Source organism: Bufo bufo, chromosome 1 (genome assembly GCF_905171765.1).
Source record: "Bufo bufo chromosome 1, aBufBuf1.1, whole genome shotgun sequence".
Lineage (NCBI taxonomy): Eukaryota > Metazoa > Chordata > Amphibia > Anura > Bufonidae > Bufo > Bufo bufo.
Window position 1 is genome coordinate 120,575,199 of NC_053389.1, and position 19,516 is coordinate 120,594,714.

The following is a 19,516-nucleotide window of genomic DNA, read 5'->3' on the forward strand; positions in this document are numbered from 1 at the left end:
GATCCGATCCATGTATCCGTGGATCCGTAAAAAACATACGGACATCTGAATGCAGGGGGGTGATAAATGACAGGGGGGTGATCAGGGAGTCTATATGGGGTGATCACCCCCGTCATTGATAACCCCCCTGTAAGGCTCCATTCAGACGTCCGTATGTTTTTTTCGGATCTGATCCATGTATCAGTGGATCCGTAAAAATCATACGGACGTCTGAATGGAGCCTTACAAGGGGGTGATCAATGACAGGGGGGTGATCAGGGAGTCTATATGGGGTGATCTGGGGTTAATAAGTGACGGGGGGGGGGGGTGTAGTGTAGTGTAGTGGTGGTTGGTGCTACTTTACTGAGCTACCTGTGTCCTCTGGTGGTCGATCCAAACAAAAGGGACCACCAGAGGACCAGGTAGCAGGTAAATTAGACGCTGTAATCAAAACAGCGTCTAATATACCTGTTAGGGTTTAAAAAAAAATCACATCTCCAGCCTGCCAGCGAACGATCGCCGCTGGCAGGCTGGAGATCCACTCGCTTACCTTCCGATCCTGTGAACGCGCGCGCCTGTGTGCGTGTGCGTTCACAGGAAATCTCGCGTCTCTCGAGATGACGCATATATGCGTGACTGTGCGCAGGGCTGCCACCTCCGGAACGCGATCCTGCATTAGGCGGTCCGGAGGTGGTTAAAGGGTTTCTGTCATGAGAAATAACGTTATGTAGCTGACTGACATGAGCGATGTGCTGATGTCAGCAGTACATAACAGTGTTCTTTATAACTCCCTGCCTGCCGCCGTTCTCTTAAAATAAAGACTTTCAAAATATGCTAATGAGCCTCTACAGGGCTCCAGGTGGCGATCAAATTGGTTAAGTCTTATCGCCATTTGAGACTTGTCCCATTGCTGCGCTGAAGCTTAAAAAAAAAAAACTTCCTTGAGCAGACGCCGCATGCTAGACACATCTGTTAGAAGAGCCAATCCCCTGACATCCAGCCCGCAAGCTTGATGGAGGACAGACAGGAACTCACTTTCACATAATCCCTTTAGTTGCGAAGCATGGGCCACAGCCAATCGGACTCCAGATGTGTTAGTCACGCCCCCCTGGGTAACACTGGGAAGAAACGGCTTCCTCGGGTGACTACCAGCTGCTCCACGCTGTTGCTTTCATATGAGAGTCCCGCGCAACTGCCCGGAAAAGAAGGGCGGGTGCGGTCCTGGACGTGCGTAGATTAGATCATCACTTATAGGGTGGGCGTTGTGATACCGGCTCAGGTCAGACGCAGTGCACAGTGGGTGTTAGCGGTGACCCGCCACACTTCAGTGACCTGCTATGATTGGTTACTGTACAGAGCTGCTCCCGAGCTGACCGCAGACCCGAGCTGACCGCAGCATACGAGTGTGTGTCCGGCGCTGTGCACTGCATGCAATAAGGTTTTCTCAATGTGGTCTGTACAGTGCAGTGAGGTCTGTGCAGTGTGGTCTGTACAGTGCAGTGTGATCTTCTTAGTGTAGCAGAGGGTAGTGTGACCATGTACAGTGAGTACAATTATGACTAGTGCAGTGTAGAAGTATACCCAGTGTAGAGTAGTGAAGAAGAGTACGGTACCAACGCTGTATATCCAGTGTAGTCAGTACAGAACCAGCGCTGTATATCCAGTGTAGTGAGTACAGAACCAGCACTGTATATCCAGTGTAGTGTGGTGAGTACGGTACCAGCGCTGTCTATCCAGTGTAGTGAGTACAGTACCAGCACTGTCGATCCAGTGTAGTGAGTACAGTACCCGCACTGTATATCCAATGTAGTGAGTACAGAACCAGCACTGTATATCCAGTGTAGTGTGGTGAGTACGGTACCAGCACTGTCTATCCAGTGTAGTGAGTACAGTACCAGCACTGTCTATCCAGTGTAGTGAGTACAGTACCAGCACTGTCTATCCAGTGTAGCGAGTACAGTACCAGCACTGTCTATCCAGTGTAGCGAGTACAGTACCAGCACTGTCTATCCAGTGTAGCGAGTACAGAACCAGCACTGTCTATCCGGTGTAGTGAGTACAGAACCAGCACTGTCTATCCAGTGTAGTGAGTACAGTACCAGCACTGTCTATCCAGTGTAGTGAGTACAGTACCAGCACTGTCTATCCAGTGTAGTGAGTACAGAACCAGCACTGTCTATCCAGTGTAGTGAGTACAGTACCAGCACTGTCTATCCAGTGTAGTGAGTACAGTACCAGCACTGTCTATCCAGTGTAGTGAGTACAGTACCAGCACTGTCTATCCAGTGTAGTGAGTACAGTACCAGCACTGTCTATCCAGTGTAGTGAGTACAGTACCAGCACTGTCTATCCAGTGTAGTGAGTACAGTACCAGCACTGTCTATCCAGTGTAGTGAGTACAGTTCCAGCACTGTCTATCCAGTGTAGTGAGTACAGTTCCAGCACTGTCTATCCAGTGTAGTGAGTACAGTACCAGCACTGTCTATCCAGTGTAGTGAGTACAGAACCAGCACTGTCTATCCAGTGTAGTGAGTACAGTACCAGCACTGTCTATCCAGTGTAGTGAGTACAGTACCAGCACTGTCTATCCAGTGTAGTGAGTACAGTACCAGCACTGTCTATCCAGTGTAGTGAGTACAGTACCAGCACTGTCTATCCAGTGTAGTGAGTACAGTACCAGCACTGTCTATCCAGTGTAGTGAGTACAGTACCAGCACTGTATATCCAGTGTAGTGAGTACAGTACCAGCACTGTCTATCCAGTGTAGTGTGGTGAGTACGGTACCAGCGCTGTCTATCCAGTGTAGTGCAGTGTGTTCTGTGTAGCTGTTGTCTTATACCTCTTTCACATGGGCGTGTCCCTTACAGGAATCGAGCTCTGTGTGAGAGAGCAATCCTCCTTTCAGGACTTAGGAAGAGCACAGCGTTAGGCCTCATGCACACGACCGTTGTGTGTTTTGCGGTCTGCAAATTGCAGATCCGCAAAACACGGATGGTGTCCGTGTGAGTTCGCAATTTGCGGAACGGCACGGACAGCCATTGACATAACTGCCTATTCTTGTCCGCAAAACGGACAACAATAGGACAGGTTAGATTTTTTTTGTGGACCACGGAACGGAGCAATGGAGTGCTGTCCGCATCTTTTGCGACCCCATTGAAGTGAATAGGTCCGCATCCAAGCCGCAAAAACTGTGGCTCGGATGCGGACCAAAACAAGGGTTGTGTGCATGAGGCCTTATACTGATTTATAATGCTCTGTGTCTCTGTGTGACCTGTATCAAGCCCAGAGAACTGCTTTAATAAAAGTTGATTAATACATTATATATACCCCAGGATGGTACTATTGAAAAGTAGAATCCCATGTGAATGAAAGTTTATCTGCCCAAAACAGAATTAAATCAAAAGTATGCAATCAATTCATATCTCTACACTGGAGGATCTAATCCAGATTAGCTCAGAAGGCCCTTCACTTGAGCCATTTAATCCTGAGCCCTGTGTTACATGCTGGTTTGGATCTAAAAGAAAGAGGATGCCTCATTACACAGGATGGCCAAGTGACGCTGACATTTTGACCAATAAACCCCTAAATTTTGAACTATGTAAATAGTTTTCATCAGTGATGAAAGTTCAAGTTTTTAAGTTCAGCTGTAAGAGGACCAAATGGAATGAGGAGGAGAGAGATGCGGGACACTGCACACAGTAGCGCCTTATTCACACAGTCAGTGATTTCCGTCAGTGATTGTGAGCCAAAATCAGGATTGGAGCCTCCACAGACATGAGGTATAAGGGAGAGATCTGCACATGTTCTGTGTTTTGGCTTAAAAATCACTGATGGAAATCACTGACCGAACACTGATGCCTCATTCACACAGTCAGTGTTTGGTCAGTGATTTCTGAGCCAAAGCCAGGTGCGGCTCTAAACACAGAACAGGTGCAGATCTTTCCCTTATTCCCTACACTCCTGGTTTTGGCTCACAATCACTGATGGAAATCACTGACCAAAACACTGACATGTGAATGAGGCAATTTTAAAAAAAATCATAATTATACATGTATTTAAATTTGGCGACTAAAAATTTTATTTGGCTCCTAAATTTTTCAGTTTAGGAGCCAATGGCTCCTAGGTAATTTTATTAGTCTGGAGCGCTGCTCTAGGTGCTACTGGGGCGTTGCTTAAGCACCTAGAGGCTCGGTCTACGCACCCTTTGGCACGCCCAGGTCCCGTTGAATGACTGCTGAGTTCTCCTCATCGTCACGTAAGTCCCGCGCCGTCCCATTTAGTATTCGGTGCAGGCGCAGTGAGTGAAGGACGCCCTCCTGCTGCCGGCTTCCTCACTGCGCCTGCGCCGAAGGAAGGAAGCCGGAACTAGGAGTGCGTCCTTCACTCACTGCGCCTGTGCCGAATACTAAACGGGGCGGCGCAGGCGAGGGACTCGCCAGTCAAAGCAAAAGACCCACTTTGTGGAATGTATGACTAAGGTCTTATGCACATGACCATATGTTCGGTCCGTATCCGATCTGCATCTTTTGCGGATTGAATGCGGACCATTTCATTTCAATGGGGCCGCAAAAGATGCAGGCAGCAAAGCGAGTGCTGCCCGCAACCGCATGTCCATTCTGCAACACCACAAAAAATATAGAACATGTCCTATTCTAATCTGTTTTGTGGGCAAGGATAGAAAATTTCTACAGAGGTAAAAAAAAACAACCGTCAACATACACTCCACCGGATCCGTGGTTTGCAGATCCGCGATTTGTGGACTGCAAAACAGATATAGACGTGCGCCTAAGGTCTTATCAGCATCCTATGTAAGCCAAGACCTAAAAGGAGCTCAGAAGAAGATTTTGCGGCAAGTTGTTAAGCGAGTAATCCAGCATGTCCTACCGTCTGGTGAATCTTTCATAGCGGCAGAGTCCACGTCGGAGCCACTCTTCTTTTCTTGTGTGTTTAGGTTTAGTTTCTTTTTAGCATGGAGTGATCTCCTCCTTCCTGCGGCAAAAATATAAAATACATGTAATTCATTTTGTAAACTAAAAAAAAAAGGAACAGCCAAGCAACGAGTAACTTGCAAAAAGATTTGGAAACATCACATACAGTATGAAGAACATATGTTTAAAATAACTTTTTACACACACACTTACATACATACAGTAAATATATATAGTCACACATATAGTATATCAAGTTATTATTCCTGGGCCTTAACCCCTTAAGGACTCAGCCCTATTTCACCTTAAGGACCAGGCCATTTTTTGCAAATCTGACCAGTGTCACTTTAAAGAGGACCTTTCACCGATCCTGACATTGTAAACCAAGTATCATGACATATACAGCGGCGCGCAGGGATCTCACTGCACTTACTATTATCCCTGGGCGCCGCCCCGTTCTCCTGCTATGCCCTCCGGTATGTTCGGGGACTTGGTTATAGTAGGCGGAGTCTGCCCTTGTTCTGCGGGCGTCTCCTTCTCCCAGGCTGTGAGCTCTGCGATGCGATTAGCCAGCGCTACAGCCTAGGAGAAGGAGACGCCCGCTGAACAAGGGCAGACTCCGCCTACTATAACCAAGTCCCCGAACATACCGGAGGACATAACAGGAGAACGGAGCGGCGCCCAGGGATAATAGTAAGTGCAGTGAGATCCCTGCGCGCCGCTGTATATGTCATGATACTTAGTTCACAATGTCAGGATCGGTGAAAGGTTCTCTTTAAGTGCTGATAACTTTAAAACGCTTTGACTTATACAGGCCATTCTGAGATTGTTTTTTCGTCGCATATTGTACTTCGTGACACTATTAAAATGAAGGAAAAAAAAATCTTTTTTATTTATAAAAAAATACCAAATTTACCAAAAATTTGTAAAAAATTGCAAATTTCCAAGTTTCAATTTCTCTACTATAATACATAGAAAACAGAAAAGGGCGACCCAAGGTGTCCCAGGGAAGGGTGAAGGGCAGTGCCCACCCAATACAACCGCAAGGGACACACTAAGAGGGTAACTCGGCACAAGCTCCCGAGTAAAACAGCAGAAACACAAGAAAAAGAAGCTCATAGTACCAAAAAAAATATATATTTTATTAGGACATGATTAAAATTACATAAATTAAGAAACAATAAATGTGATGCCATTAATGGGATAAAATAGCGGAGGACAGAAAAGAAAGAGCGCCACACTGGGGAAGCACAGTGATGGCGTTACCCCCTGACGAAGGCATGCCGAAACGCGCCACCAATGAAGAGAAATCTCTTATTCATTCATATACAGGAGGCGGGAGCTGGCTGCAGAATAACATAGCCGTCTCCCAACCTCTATGAGCGGTAGCTGCGAGCCGCGGCACCTGAGGGGTTAACTACTGCAGATCGCAGCTATTGCTCATAGAGGTCGGGAGCCGGCTATGTGATTCTGCAGCCAGCTCCCGCCTCCTGTATATGATCAAATGAGAGATTTCTCTTCATTGGTGGCGCAGTGGCCATAACACCTCCTATTCTCTTGTCCTCCTTCCTCTCATTGGCGGCACCGGCAGCACAGGGTGAGGGAGACACTGCTTCCTTCTCCCCTGTGCTGCTGAGGGAACACGGAGAGCGCTGAGAGCAGCGCGATCCGTGTTCCCCATACGTTATCGGAATATCGGCAAAATAGATGCCGATACCGATAACTGTCAAAATCCTGAATATCGGCTGATAATAATCGGTAAAACCAATAATCGGTCGATCCCTACTCTATGTTACACTTTTTGTGAGGCAAGATAACAAGAAATAGCTGTTTTGGCACAGTTTTTATTTTTTGTTATTTACAACATTCATCTGACAGGTTAGATCATGTGATATTTTTATAGACCAGGTTGTCACGGATGCGGCGATACCTAATATGTATACTTTTTTTTTATTTATGTAAGTTTTACACAATGATTTCATTTTTGAAGCAAAAAAAAAAATATCATGTTTTAGTGTTTCCATAGTCTGAGAGACAGAATTTTTTTAGTTTTTGGGCGATTACCTTGGGTAGGGTATGATTTTTGCGGGATGAGATGACGGTTTGAATGGCACTATTTTGGGGTGCATATTACTTTTTGATCGCTTGCTATTACACTTTTTGTGATGTAAGGTGACAAAAAATGGTTTATTTAGCACAGTTTGTATTTTAAATTTTTTACGGTGTTCATCTGAGGGGTTAGGTCATGTGATATTTTTATAGAGCCGGTCGATATGAACGCGGCGATACCAAATATGTATACTTTTTTATTTATGTAAGTTTTACACAATAACAGCTTTTTTCAAACAAAAAACATAATGTTTTAGTGTCTCCATATTTTGAGCCATAGTTTTTTTATTTTTTGGGCGATTGTCTCAGGTAGGGGCTCATTTTTTGCGGGATGAGGTGACGGTTAGATTGGTACTATTTTGGTGGGCAAACGCCTTTTTGATCGCTTGCTGTTGTACTTTTTGTGATGTAAGGTGACCAAAAAATTGTTTATTTAGCACAGTTTTTATTTTTTATGGTGTTCATCTGAGGAGTTAGGTCATGTGACATGTTTATAGAGCCGGTCGATACGGACGCGGCAATACCTAATATGTATACTCCCCCCCCCCCCCCTATTTTTTACCATTTTATTTTTTTACTTTATTTGGGGAAAATGAAGTTTTGGTTTATTTTTACATGAAACTTTTAATTTTTGGGGGGGGGGGAAACTTTATTTTTTCAACTTTTTTTTTTATTTGATTTTTTGACCCACTTTGGGACTTGAACTTTGGGGGGTATATTCCTTTACAATGCATTCCAATACTTCTGTATTGGAATGCATTGGCTGTATGAATAATACTGTGTGTATTACTCATACAGCTTCCGGGGTCTGTGAGATCCAGGGGGCAGGATCTAACAGGCTCTTCACCGGAAGGCAGCGCGATGCCTTCCATGCCATCGGGTCCCCCCCACAGCCGCATGGGGACCCGATGGCACCGCCGCCGCAGGTCTGAATTGACCTGCGGTATGCGGCGATCGCCGATACGGAGGGGGGAGCGGGGGTCTCCCCCCCCAGCGTTCACAGGATGCCCGCTGAATGATTTCACCGAGCACGTCATGGGTCCTTAAGTAAACATGAGGGGTTAAAGAGAACCTGTCACCACTAAATGCAGTGCAATCTGCAGACAGCGTGTTATAGAGCAGGAGGAGCTGAGCAGACTAGTTTCATGGCAAAAGTTTTAGCGAAACGGTAGTGTGATATCAAAACAGAAAAAAATGGATCCGTCACTAAATACATTGAAAGGCAATGGCTGACGGATCAGTTTTTTTTAGGCTCCTAACAAAACGGATCCATTGACTTGCAATGTTTTCAGTGACTGATCTGTTTGTGTCCGGTCACAAAACGGAATACTGACGGAATGGAAGACATTCTGATGCATCCAGTACGAATCTCTTTCCAGTCAGAATGCATGAGGACCAAACGGTATTGAGATCCTCTGCCAGATCTCAATTACAGAAAAAAGGGCTGCAGCTATCGACTATTTTTGTAATCGAGTATTCTATCGATTAAACCAACGATTAATAGAGTACTCTAATGACAAAAAATGAATTAAAAGAACGTTTTTCTTTATAAAAACTCATCAGACCCCCAAGCCATCAGGCCCCCTCCTAGTGCCATCAGCTGCCCCCTCCAGTGCCGACAGCTTCCCCCTCCTAGCCATGTCCCCAGTACCAGTGAAATAAATAAAATACTTACCTCTCCTGTAGGGGCGCCGCTCCACAGCTTGTCCATCTTCTTCTCCGTGCGCTGCACTGATGTTCCGATGGTGTGTCAGGATACAGTGCAGCGTGGTGCGGATCGGCAAGTGACCATGGAGTGGTGAGTAATAGCAAGCGCTTTACCTACACTCCTTGGTCACATAACACAAGCGAATCACTGATACAAAAAATTTGCATTGAGGATTGTTATGTGTTGAGTTACTCGATTTAATCGAGTAGACGTTTCAGCCCTACCGTAAAAAAAAAATTAAAAGTTTGAAAGTAGCCTAAACTGGAATTGAAAGAGGAGACGTTACACTATGTTATGCTATTCATCTGTATTCCTTCAGTAGATTGTGAATGAATTGCCAGTGTGCAATAAAGGTTACCAATTGGGAGGGTGTCTCTGCACAGTATGACACTGGTACCTTTGACCTTTACTGAAAAATGCCAGCAATACATTCATAAATCTTGTAGGAATAACAGGGGAACAGAACAACAGAGTCATCAAAACAGATGCTGCAGAATTATTATTACATGAGGAATGCAGAGTTACTAAAACGGACACATCAGGCGAGGTGGCAGGTCCACTTTAAGAGGTGTGAGTCTTAGTAAATCTGCCCCTTGAGTTATAGATGGATTAAACTCTTAAGAAATAACTACGCTAAACTGCAAAAGGGAAAAGGAAAGAAACAGTGCTATTGGAAATTTCAATAGTAATCTATGTTATACTTCATTCCCCCTAAGGTTGTGCTGCCTAGTAGAGATGAGAAAATGGGTTCTAAACTAATTGGATTCGTCACAAGCTTCACAAAAATTCTGCTGCAAAAGTTTTGGTGATTTGCTTAGGACGAACTGCACAAAACTGTGTTTGCAATTATACTTTTACAGGGAAACAGTGTAGGATGGATGAAGATTTGTGTTGAGCGAAGAGAGCTTCGGATGCTACACCGTACAGTATTAGAATATATTGGCTCCGATGAGCCAAAGTTAGTTATTCACAAAGTAGCGAGTGACTTCGTTGAATAACTTCGGTAGTTGTGGAAAACCACTTTAAAACATAAAACCAAACTCGACTTTGGTTGTGACTAGTAGTAGAGTAGCAGAGTTTGGTTTCATGTTTTAAAGTGGTTTTCCACAACTACCGAAGTTATTCAACGAAGTCATGCGCGGCTTTGTGAATAACTAACTTCGGCCCATCGGAGCCCATACATTCTAATACTGTATGGAGATGAATCTCCGTACAGTATTATTTCGAAGTTTTGAACAAAGCGACTTCGGATGAAGCATTCGAAGCTCGCTTCGCCCCAACACTAATGAAGATGGGAGATCACAAGACTCTAGGAGAGCCCTGGCTGGTGGACTTGTCCACAATGCTGTGCTGGCAAGCCTGTCAGCCAATCAGGGGGCAGGATATTGACTGGTCTATAAGGATATGTGCTTTGTGTAAAGTACAGACGGCAAGTGATGTGAGAGGACGTGTCATTTCTCTGGCAGACACAAATTACAGACTGCCATATTTATTGAGTATAAAGAACATATATTAAATAGATTTAATTAATAGGAAATAAGGTCAGTTTATATCGGTAGAGAGGCAGAGCATAAGGGCAGTATCATGTGTGTGTTTTACAGTGAGGGCAGCTGCAATGTACTGCAGGTACAAACATTCTGCAGGACCTGCACAAGTCATTTTTTTTCTGTGCATGAGCAGACAGCCTTTTTTTCAAAAAACCTCAAGCTTCTACAGTTCATAAGTGCTTTATAGGCTTATTCACAGCACCTCCAGCAGCATCAATTTCACTGGTCATCAATATTAAAATCCCGGAAAACCCCTTTAATAACAAAACAAAAACAAAAAAGCATTTTAGTGCGTCAATATACCAATTTAATTCAGCAATTTTTTCGTGCATCATATACCAGTGTAAATTTTGTACATTTTAGTACGTCAGTATACCAGTTTAATTCAGCGCATTTTAGTGCATCAGCATACCAGTTTAATTCAGAGCATTTTAGTGCGTCAATATATTAGTTTAATTCTTTTAGTGCATCAATATACGAGTCTAATTCAGCGCATTTTAGCAAGTCAATATACCAGTGTGAATTAAAGAGGTATTTCAGTTACTAGGAGTTGTACCCTATCAACACTATAGGGGATAACTATTAGATCAGTGGGGGTCCTACTGCTGGGAACCCCACCAATCATGAGAGCAGCAGCCACAAACCTCTGCAGCTCCCCCTGAAATGCACGGAGCAGCTAGTCGGAATGCGCTCCGCCGCTGCATTCATTTCTATGGGGGACTGGAGATAGCCGAGTACAGTGCTCGGCTATCCCTGGGGCTCCCATAGAAATGTATGGAGCGACTGTATGCATTCTGACCAGCTGCTCCGTCCATTTCAGGGGGAGCTCCACAGGGTTTGGGACTACTGTGTAAATACAGGGCATATTGTGTCAATATGCCAGTGTAAATTTTGTGCATTTTAGTTTGCCAAGATACCAGTGTAAACTCAGCACATTTGAGTGCATCAATACCAGTGTACAGTGTGTTTCACCTGTGTAAATTCCCTAAAAAACAGTTGCATATTTGCTACCAACCTGTGACCTTTTGTTAACCCTTTCATGACCAGGCGACTTTCCGTTTTTTCATTATTATTTTTTTTACTCCAAGCCTCCCAAAAGCCATAACTTTTTTATTTTTTCATTCACATAGCCTTATGTCATCTTGTTTTTTGCAGGACCAGCTGTATTTTCTAATAGCAGCATTTATGGTTGCATACAATGTAGTGGGAAAAAAATTCCAAATGCGGTACAATTATAAAAAAAAAAAAAAAAAAAAAAAAAAAGTTTTATGGAATTTTATGGAGGTTCCTGTTCAGTAAAACTGACCTGTTACTTTCATTCTCTGGGTCAGTACGATTACCACATATATATAGTTTTTTTGTTTTTGTTTTAATACTATACAATTTTTTTTATTTGCATCATCATACTCTGACCCCCATAACTTTATTTTTATGTACACTCATTGAGGACTCATTTTTTTGTGGGGCAATCTGTACTTTTTAGTGAAACATTTTGGTGTGTATGAGTTTTTGATCACTATTTATTAAAAAAAAATTGTGAGAGATGAAGCAACTAGTGTTGAGCGAAGCGAGCTTTAGATGCTACATCCAAAGTCGATTTGTTCAAAACTTCGGATTATACTGTACGGAGATCCATCTCCCTACAGTATTAAAACGTATGGGCTCCAATAAGCCGAAGTTAGTTATTCCTGAAGTTGCATGTGACTTCGTTGAATAACTTTAGTAGTTGATTTTTAAAGTGGAAAACCACATTAAAACTTGAAACTGAACTGTGCTTCAGTTTGCGGTACCAGTCTTCCAGTACCAGTCATCAGAGCCCAAACATTTTAATACTGTAGGGAGACAGATCTCCGTACAGTATTAATCCGAAGTTTTGAACAAAGCGACTTCGGATGTAGTATGCTTAGCTCGATTTGCTCATCACTAGAAGCGATAAAAAAAAAAAACACAAGTCGCCCAGTTTGACTTTTTTTCCTTTTTCTCAGTTTTCTGTATAGGATAAATATTTTTATATATTAATACTACGGGCGTTTTCACATGTGACGATGCCCATGGTGTTTATTTTTTCAATTGCTTATGTATTTTTATTTTGGGGAAAGGGAGATGATTTTAATTTTTATATTTTCTTTAAAATATTTTTAAAAACTTTTTTCTTTCTTTTTTAAAACTATTTATTAGTTCCCTTAGGGAACTTTAACAATAAATCATTAGACTGCTTCTTAGTCTATGAGGATTACACTCTGCTCCTATGGAGCCCTACCACAGGCAGGATCTTCATAAGAACTAATGTGCGGCAGCCTCGTATCACTCAGGAGTACAGAGCCGATGCACGGCCAGGAATGCGCGCTCACAGTTTTTGACCTCACAGTTGCCGTGTTCACGTTTGACCATAGCAACTGAGGGGTTAAGTGTATGTGATCGACATGTATACATTAGTCCCGGGTAAAACATGGTGGGCTATGGTGCCATCACACTTGTGAGCTGGCGCCATCTTTAAACCCCCCACTGTCAACATAATTTGTACGTTGGAACGGGGTAAAATAGGCCTCATAATACACTGCACAAAAAAATAAAGGGAACACAAAAATAACATCCTAGATCTGAGTTAATTAAATATTCTTCTGAAATACTTTGTTCTTTACATAGTTGAATGTGCTGACAACAAAATCACACAAAAATAAAAAAATGGAAATCAAATTTTTCAACCCATGGAGGTCTGGATTTGGAGTCACACTCAAAATTAAAGTGGAAAAACACACTACAGGCTGATCCAACTTTGATGTAATGTCCTTAAAACAAGTCAAAATGAGGCTCAGTAGTGTGTGTGGCCTCCACGTGCCTGTATGACCTCCCTACAACGCCTGTGCATGCTCCTGATGAGGTGGCAGACGGTCTCCTGAGGGATCTCCTCCCAGACCTGGACTAAAGCATCTGCCAACTCCTGGACAGTCTGTGGTGCAACGTGACGTTGGTGGATAGAGCGAGACATGATGTCCCAGATGTGCTCAATTGGATTCAGGTCTGGGGAACGGACGGACCAGTCCATAGCATCAATGCCTTCGTCTTGCAGGAACTGCTGACACACTCCAGCCACATGAGGTCTAGCATTGTCTTGCATTAGGAGGAACCCAGGGCCAACCGCACCAGCATATGGTCTCACAAGGGGTACCTAATGGCAGTCAGGCTACCTCTGGCGAGCCCATGGAGGGCTGTGCGGCCCTCCAAAGAAATGCCACCCCACACCATTACTGACCCAATGCCAAACCGGTCATGCTGGAGGATGTTGCAGGCAGCAGAACGTTCTCCACGGCGTCTCAAGACTCTGTCACGTCTGTCACATGTGCTCAGTGTGAACCTGCTTTCATCTGTGAAGAGCACAGGGCGCCAGTGGCGAATTTGCCAATCTTGGTGTTCTCTGGCAAATGCCAAACGTCCTGCACGGCGTTGGGCTGTAAGCACAACCCCCACCTGTGGACGTCGGGCCCTCATATCACCCTCATGGAGTCTGTTTCTGACCGTTTGAGCAGACACATGCACATTTTCCTCCTTGCACAAAGGCGGAGGTAGCGGTCCTGCTGCTGGGTTGTTGCCCTCCTACGGCCTCCTCCACGTCTCCTGATGTACTGGCCTGTCTCCTGGTAGCGCCTCCATGCTCTGGACACTACGCTGACAGACACAGCAAACCTTCTTGCCACAGCTCGCATTGATGTGCCATCCTGGATAAGCTGCACTACCTGAGCCACTTGTGTGGGTTGTAGACTCCGTCTCATGCTACCACTAGAGTGAAAGCACCGCCAGCATTCAAAAGTGACCCAAACATCAGCCAGGAAGCATAGGAACTGAGAAGCGTCTTGCTAATTACCTATAATTTCCACCTGTTGTCTATCCCATTTGCACAACAGCATGTGAAATTGATTGTCACTCAGTGTTGCTTCCTAAGTGGACAGTTTGATTTCACAGAAGTGTGATTGACTTGGAGTTACATTGTGTTGTTTAAGTGTTCCCTTTATTTTTTTGAGCAGTGTAAAATGCTTGCTAAATAACAGAGTAGAAAAAGAGACTCATACCTAGTCATCCACGAGTGAGAATGTGGAGGCTGTAGTTGTGAACCACACGCCCAGCCAGTGGTAACCGCAGTAGGCCACAGTTCTCCATGGCTTCCAGTAAGGGTCGGTTTAGACAAGATGTGGCCCTGGGCAAAATCAAAAGGGAGGGCCCACATCTTGTTATAATGTGCTAAAAACACAGTCCGACGTCATCAGCTGTTTGAAGAGACGGCCCGTGCTGTTCACTGCTGCTGTCCCATAGACATACAGCAGCAGAGCAGGAAGAGAGGAGGGAGACGCCACGTGCGCTCAGCGTCTCCTCAAACAGCTGATCGTCGGGAGTGCCGGTTGTCAGACCCCGCCGATCTAATATTGATGCCCTATCCTAAGGATAGGTCATCAATATGAAAAAACCCGGAGAACCTCTTGAAGCTACCCCCAATACTGTGCCTAGTAGTAATATAACCATAATGCTCCCCCTATAGTGCCCCCCACTAGTTCCAATATATAATGCTTCCCCTCATAGTCTATATATATATATATATATATATATATATATATATATATATATATATATACACACACACACACAGTGTATATATATATATATATATATATATATATATATATATATATATATATATATATATATATATACACACACACACACACATACATACACTCACCTAAAGAATTATTAGGAACACCATACTAATACGGGGGTCTTTTGCCTTCAGAACTGCCTTAATTCTACGTGGCATTGATTCAACAAGGTGCTGATAGCATTCTTTAGAAATGTTGGCCCATATTGATAGGATAGCATCTTGCAGTTGATGGAGATTTGAGGGATGCACAGCCAGGGCACGAAGCTCCTATTCCACCACATCCCAAAGATGCTCTATTGGGTTGAGATCTGGTGACTGTGGGGGCCATTTTAGTACAGTGAACTCATTGTCATGTTCAAGAAACCAATTTGAAATGATTCGAGCTTTGTGACATGGTTCATTATCCTGCTGGAAGTAGCCATCAGAGAATGGGTACATGGTGGTCATGAAGGGATGGACATGGTCAGAAACAATGCTCAGGTAGCCCGTGGCATTTTAACGATGCCCAATTGGCACTAAGGGGCTTAAAATGTGCCCAGAAAACATCCCCCACACCATTACACCACCACCACAAGCCTGCACAGTGGTAACAAGGCATGATGGATACATGTTCTCATTCTGTTTACGCCAAATTCGGACTCTACCATTTGAATGTCTCAACAGAAATCGAGACTCATCAGACCAGGCAACATTTTTCCAGTCTTCAACAGTCCAATTTTGGTGAGCTCATGCAAATTGTAGCCTCTTTTTACTATTTGTAGTGGAGATAAGTGGTACCCGGTGGGGTCTTCTGCTGTTGTAGCCCATCCGCCTCAAGGTTGTGCGTGTTGTGGCTTCACAAATGCTTTGCTGCATACCTCGGTTGTAACGAGTGGTTATTTCAGTCAACGTTGCTCTTCTATCTGCTTGAATCAGTTGGCCCATTCTCCTCTGACCTCTAGCATCCTCAAGGCATTTTTGCCCACAGGACTGCCGCATACTGGATGTTTTTCCCTTTTCACACCATTCTTTGTAAACCCTAGAAATGGTTGTGCGTGAAAATCCCAGTGACTGAGCAGATTGTGAAATACTCAGACCGGCCCGTCTAGCACCAACAACCATGCCACGCTCAAAATTGCTTAAAGGGACTCTGTCACCACTTTATAACCCCCCCTTTTAAAAGTATTGTTCTCTCCATGGCGCCCTTGTGATTACAAAGGTGTTGTTATAACATAAATTCGCCGTCTCGTTTTGATAAAAATACCTTTTATCTAACCTGTCAATCTTGTGGATAAGGTGCCCAGGGCGTTTCTGAAGGTCTGAAGCTGCCGCCCGCCGCCGTTGGTGCCCAGCTCCTCCCCTGATCCTTTCAGCGCCGCCTGAATGTAAAGAAATCTGCCTCCGGCTCTCGCTCAGTGCCCCCTCCTCCTTTTCAAAGATCCCGCGCGTGCGCACAGGCCTGTGCCTGATGCGCCCGTGCGGACATTTAGAATCAGCCTCATTGAGCGAAGTGCGCACTTCGCTCAACCTTCTCATAAGACGAGCACTGCAGCCAGCCACTCAGAGCCTGCCAAGCGCTGTATGGAGCTGCAGGCTCTGAGTGGCTGGCTGCAGTGCTCGTCTTATGAGGAGGTTGAGCGAAGTGCGCGCATGCGCACTTCGCTCAATGAGGCTGATTCTAAATGTCCGCACGGGCGCATCAGGCACAGGCCTGTGTGCACGCGCGGGATCTTTGAAAAGGAGGAGGGGGCACTGAGCGAGAGCCGGAGGCGGATTTCTTTACATTCAGGCGGCGCTAAAAGGATCAGGGGAGGAGCTGGGCACCAACGGCGGCGGGCGGCAGCTTCAGACCTTCAGAAACGCCCTGGGCACCTTATCCACAAGATTGACAGGTTAGATAAAAGGTATTTTTATCAAAACGAGACGGCAAATTTATGTTATAACAACACCTTTGTAATCACAAGGGCGCCATGGAGAGAACAATACTTTTAAAAGGGGGGGTTAGAAAGTGGTGACAGAGTCCCTTTAAATCACCTTTCTTTCCCATTCTGACATTCAGTTTGGAGTTCAGGAGATTGTCTTGACCAGGACCACACCCCTAAATGAATTGAAGCAACTGCCGTGTGATTGGTTGACTAGATAATTGCATTAATGAGAAATAGAACAGGTGTTCCTAATAATTCTTTAGGTGAGTGTATATTATATATACACATACACAGTACAGACCAAAAGTTTGGACACACCTTATCATTCAAATAGTTTTCTTTATTTTCATGACTATGAAAATTGTAGATTCACACTGAAGGCATCAAAACTATGAATTAACACACGTGGAATTATATACATTACAAACAAGTGTGAAACAACTGAAAATATGTTATTCTAGGTTCTTCAAAGTAGCCACCTTTTGCTTTGATTACTGCTTTGCACACTCTTGGCATTCTCTTGATGAGCTTCAAGAGGTAGTCCCCTGAAATGGTTTTCACTTCACAGGTGTGCCCTGTCAGGTTTAATAAGTGGGATTTCTTGCCTTATAAATGGGGTTGGGACCATCAGTTGCGTTGAGGAGAAGTCAGGTGGATACACAGCTGATAGTCCTACTGAATAGACTGTTAGAATTTGTATTATGGCAAGAAAAAAGCAGCTAAGTAAAGAAAAACGAGTGGCCATCATTACTTTAAGAAATGAAGGTCAGGCGGTCAGCCGAAAAATTGGGAAAAATTTGAAAGTAAGGGCTATTTGACCATGAAGGAGAGTGATGGGGTGCTGCGCCAGATGACCTGGCCTCCACAGTCACCAGACCTGAACCCAATCGAGATGGTTTGGGGTGAGCTGGACCGCAGAGTGAAGGCAAAAGGGCCAACAAGTGCTAAGCATCTCTGGGAACTCCTTCAAGACTGTTGGAAGACCATTTCAGGGGACTACCTCTTGAAGCTCATCAAGAGAATGCCAAGAGTGTGCAAAGCAGTAATCAAAGCAAAAGGTGGCTACTTTGAAGAACCTAGAATATGACAAATTTTTTGTTGTTTCACACTTGTTTGTTATGTATATAATTCCACATGTATTAATTCATAGTTTTGATGCCTTCATAGTCATGAAAATAAAGAAAACTCTTTGAATGAGAAGGTGTGTCCAAACTTTTGCTCTGTACTGTAATTATATATATATAAAAACACGTTACCCCGTACTTCCCTGGTGCCCCCAGCAGTGTGCACATTTAGTATAATTTATATATAAATAAAATAAAAACGGCCTCCCTCCCGTCCCCTCGCAGACCGCAGTTTTATCTGTAGCTTGTGTTGCTGCGCCCTGATGCATGCGGTCCCAATGACATCACCATTCCTGCTCCGGGTCTCATATGATGACGTCATCATGCGAGACCCAGAGCAGGAGGTTGCAGTGATGTCATTGCAGCTTCTTGCTCTGTTCTAATGCTTCACAGGCTTGAGGCCTAGTGGCCTGAGGTTTGTGAAGTTGGACGGCCATGAGTGCGCCCCCCTTTATGGGGCGAAGTGGCACCCTAGGCGGATGACTACCCTCCCCTATCCATCATCTCGGCCCTACTGCAGGAGGTATAACAGGAAAGGGACTATAACTCCCAGCATGTCTAAGCCATTATTATTTAATATCAGAGCACATTACAGGGGGACGTATAAGAGGATGGGACTATAACTCCCAGCATGTCCAAGTCTTTATTATGTAATATCAGAGTGCATTACAAGAGGAGGTATACAGCATATCCAGAATGTTGTAATGTACCCCGATATTATATAATAATGGCCTGGACATGCTGAGAGTTGTAGTCCTCTCCTCTTATAATGTACCCTGATATTACATAACAGGAGGTATAAGAGGAGAGGACTATAACTCCCAGCCTTTCCCTTGCACTTACATTGAATCCATACTTCACATGCATGGCTGGTCTTCTTCTTCATTACTTTATTGCAGTGCTGAGCTCCGCCTCCTGTTCTGGTCACATGATGGTGAAGTCATCGCAGGTTCTTCATCCCCTCTTCTATGCTGAGCTCCGCCTCCTGCATCTGACATTATGGCAGGTCCTGTCAGCACTAGGGTAATGATTTCTCTTATATGTGAGGGAGGAGACTTTACACTGCATTGTAAAGTGCAGCTGTCCGCCCGTTTGCTTCCTCGGAGGTTCAGCTGAACAGCAGCACTGAAGCAGGGGGCCCCTTAAATTGGAACCCTGGGCAATTGCCCAGTTTGCCCCCCCTAACGCCGACCCTGCTTCCAGTAGGCACCAGATTATTATTGAGGACAAAGAGGATGACATTGTGGACTGAATGGTTCAATCCTCCTCTCAGTCACAGCAGGATGATGTCAATATCACCTCTGACATTGTGCCTTTAAGCAAGGGCTCAGCGTATTCATCTACAGTTTTTTTATTTCCATACCAGTGTGTGTTTAACCACCTCAGCCCCCAGTGCTTAAACACCCTGAAAGACCAGGCCACTTTTTACACTTCTGACCTACACTACTTTCACCGTTTATTGCTCGGTCATGCAACTTACCACCCAAATGAATTTTACCTCCTTTTCTTCTCACTAATAGAGCTTTCATTTGGTGGTATTTCATTGCTGCTGACATTTTTACTTTT

At 44.4% G+C, this 19,516-nt stretch overlaps 1 protein-coding gene across 5 annotated transcripts in view; it reads right to left on the minus strand.

The window, feature by feature from the left end:
- PRDM2 (PR/SET domain 2) overlaps positions 1-19,516 on the minus strand; it is a 235,946-nt gene that overhangs the window by 14,338 nt on the left and 202,092 nt on the right. For all 5 annotated transcript variants that reach the window (XM_040428936.1, XM_040428921.1, XM_040428930.1 and 2 more), the window contains one exon: positions 4,864-4,968. In XM_040428936.1, the coding sequence (XP_040284870.1) occupies positions 4,864-4,968 (105 nt within the window). The remainder of the gene's footprint in view (positions 1-4,863; positions 4,969-19,516) is intronic.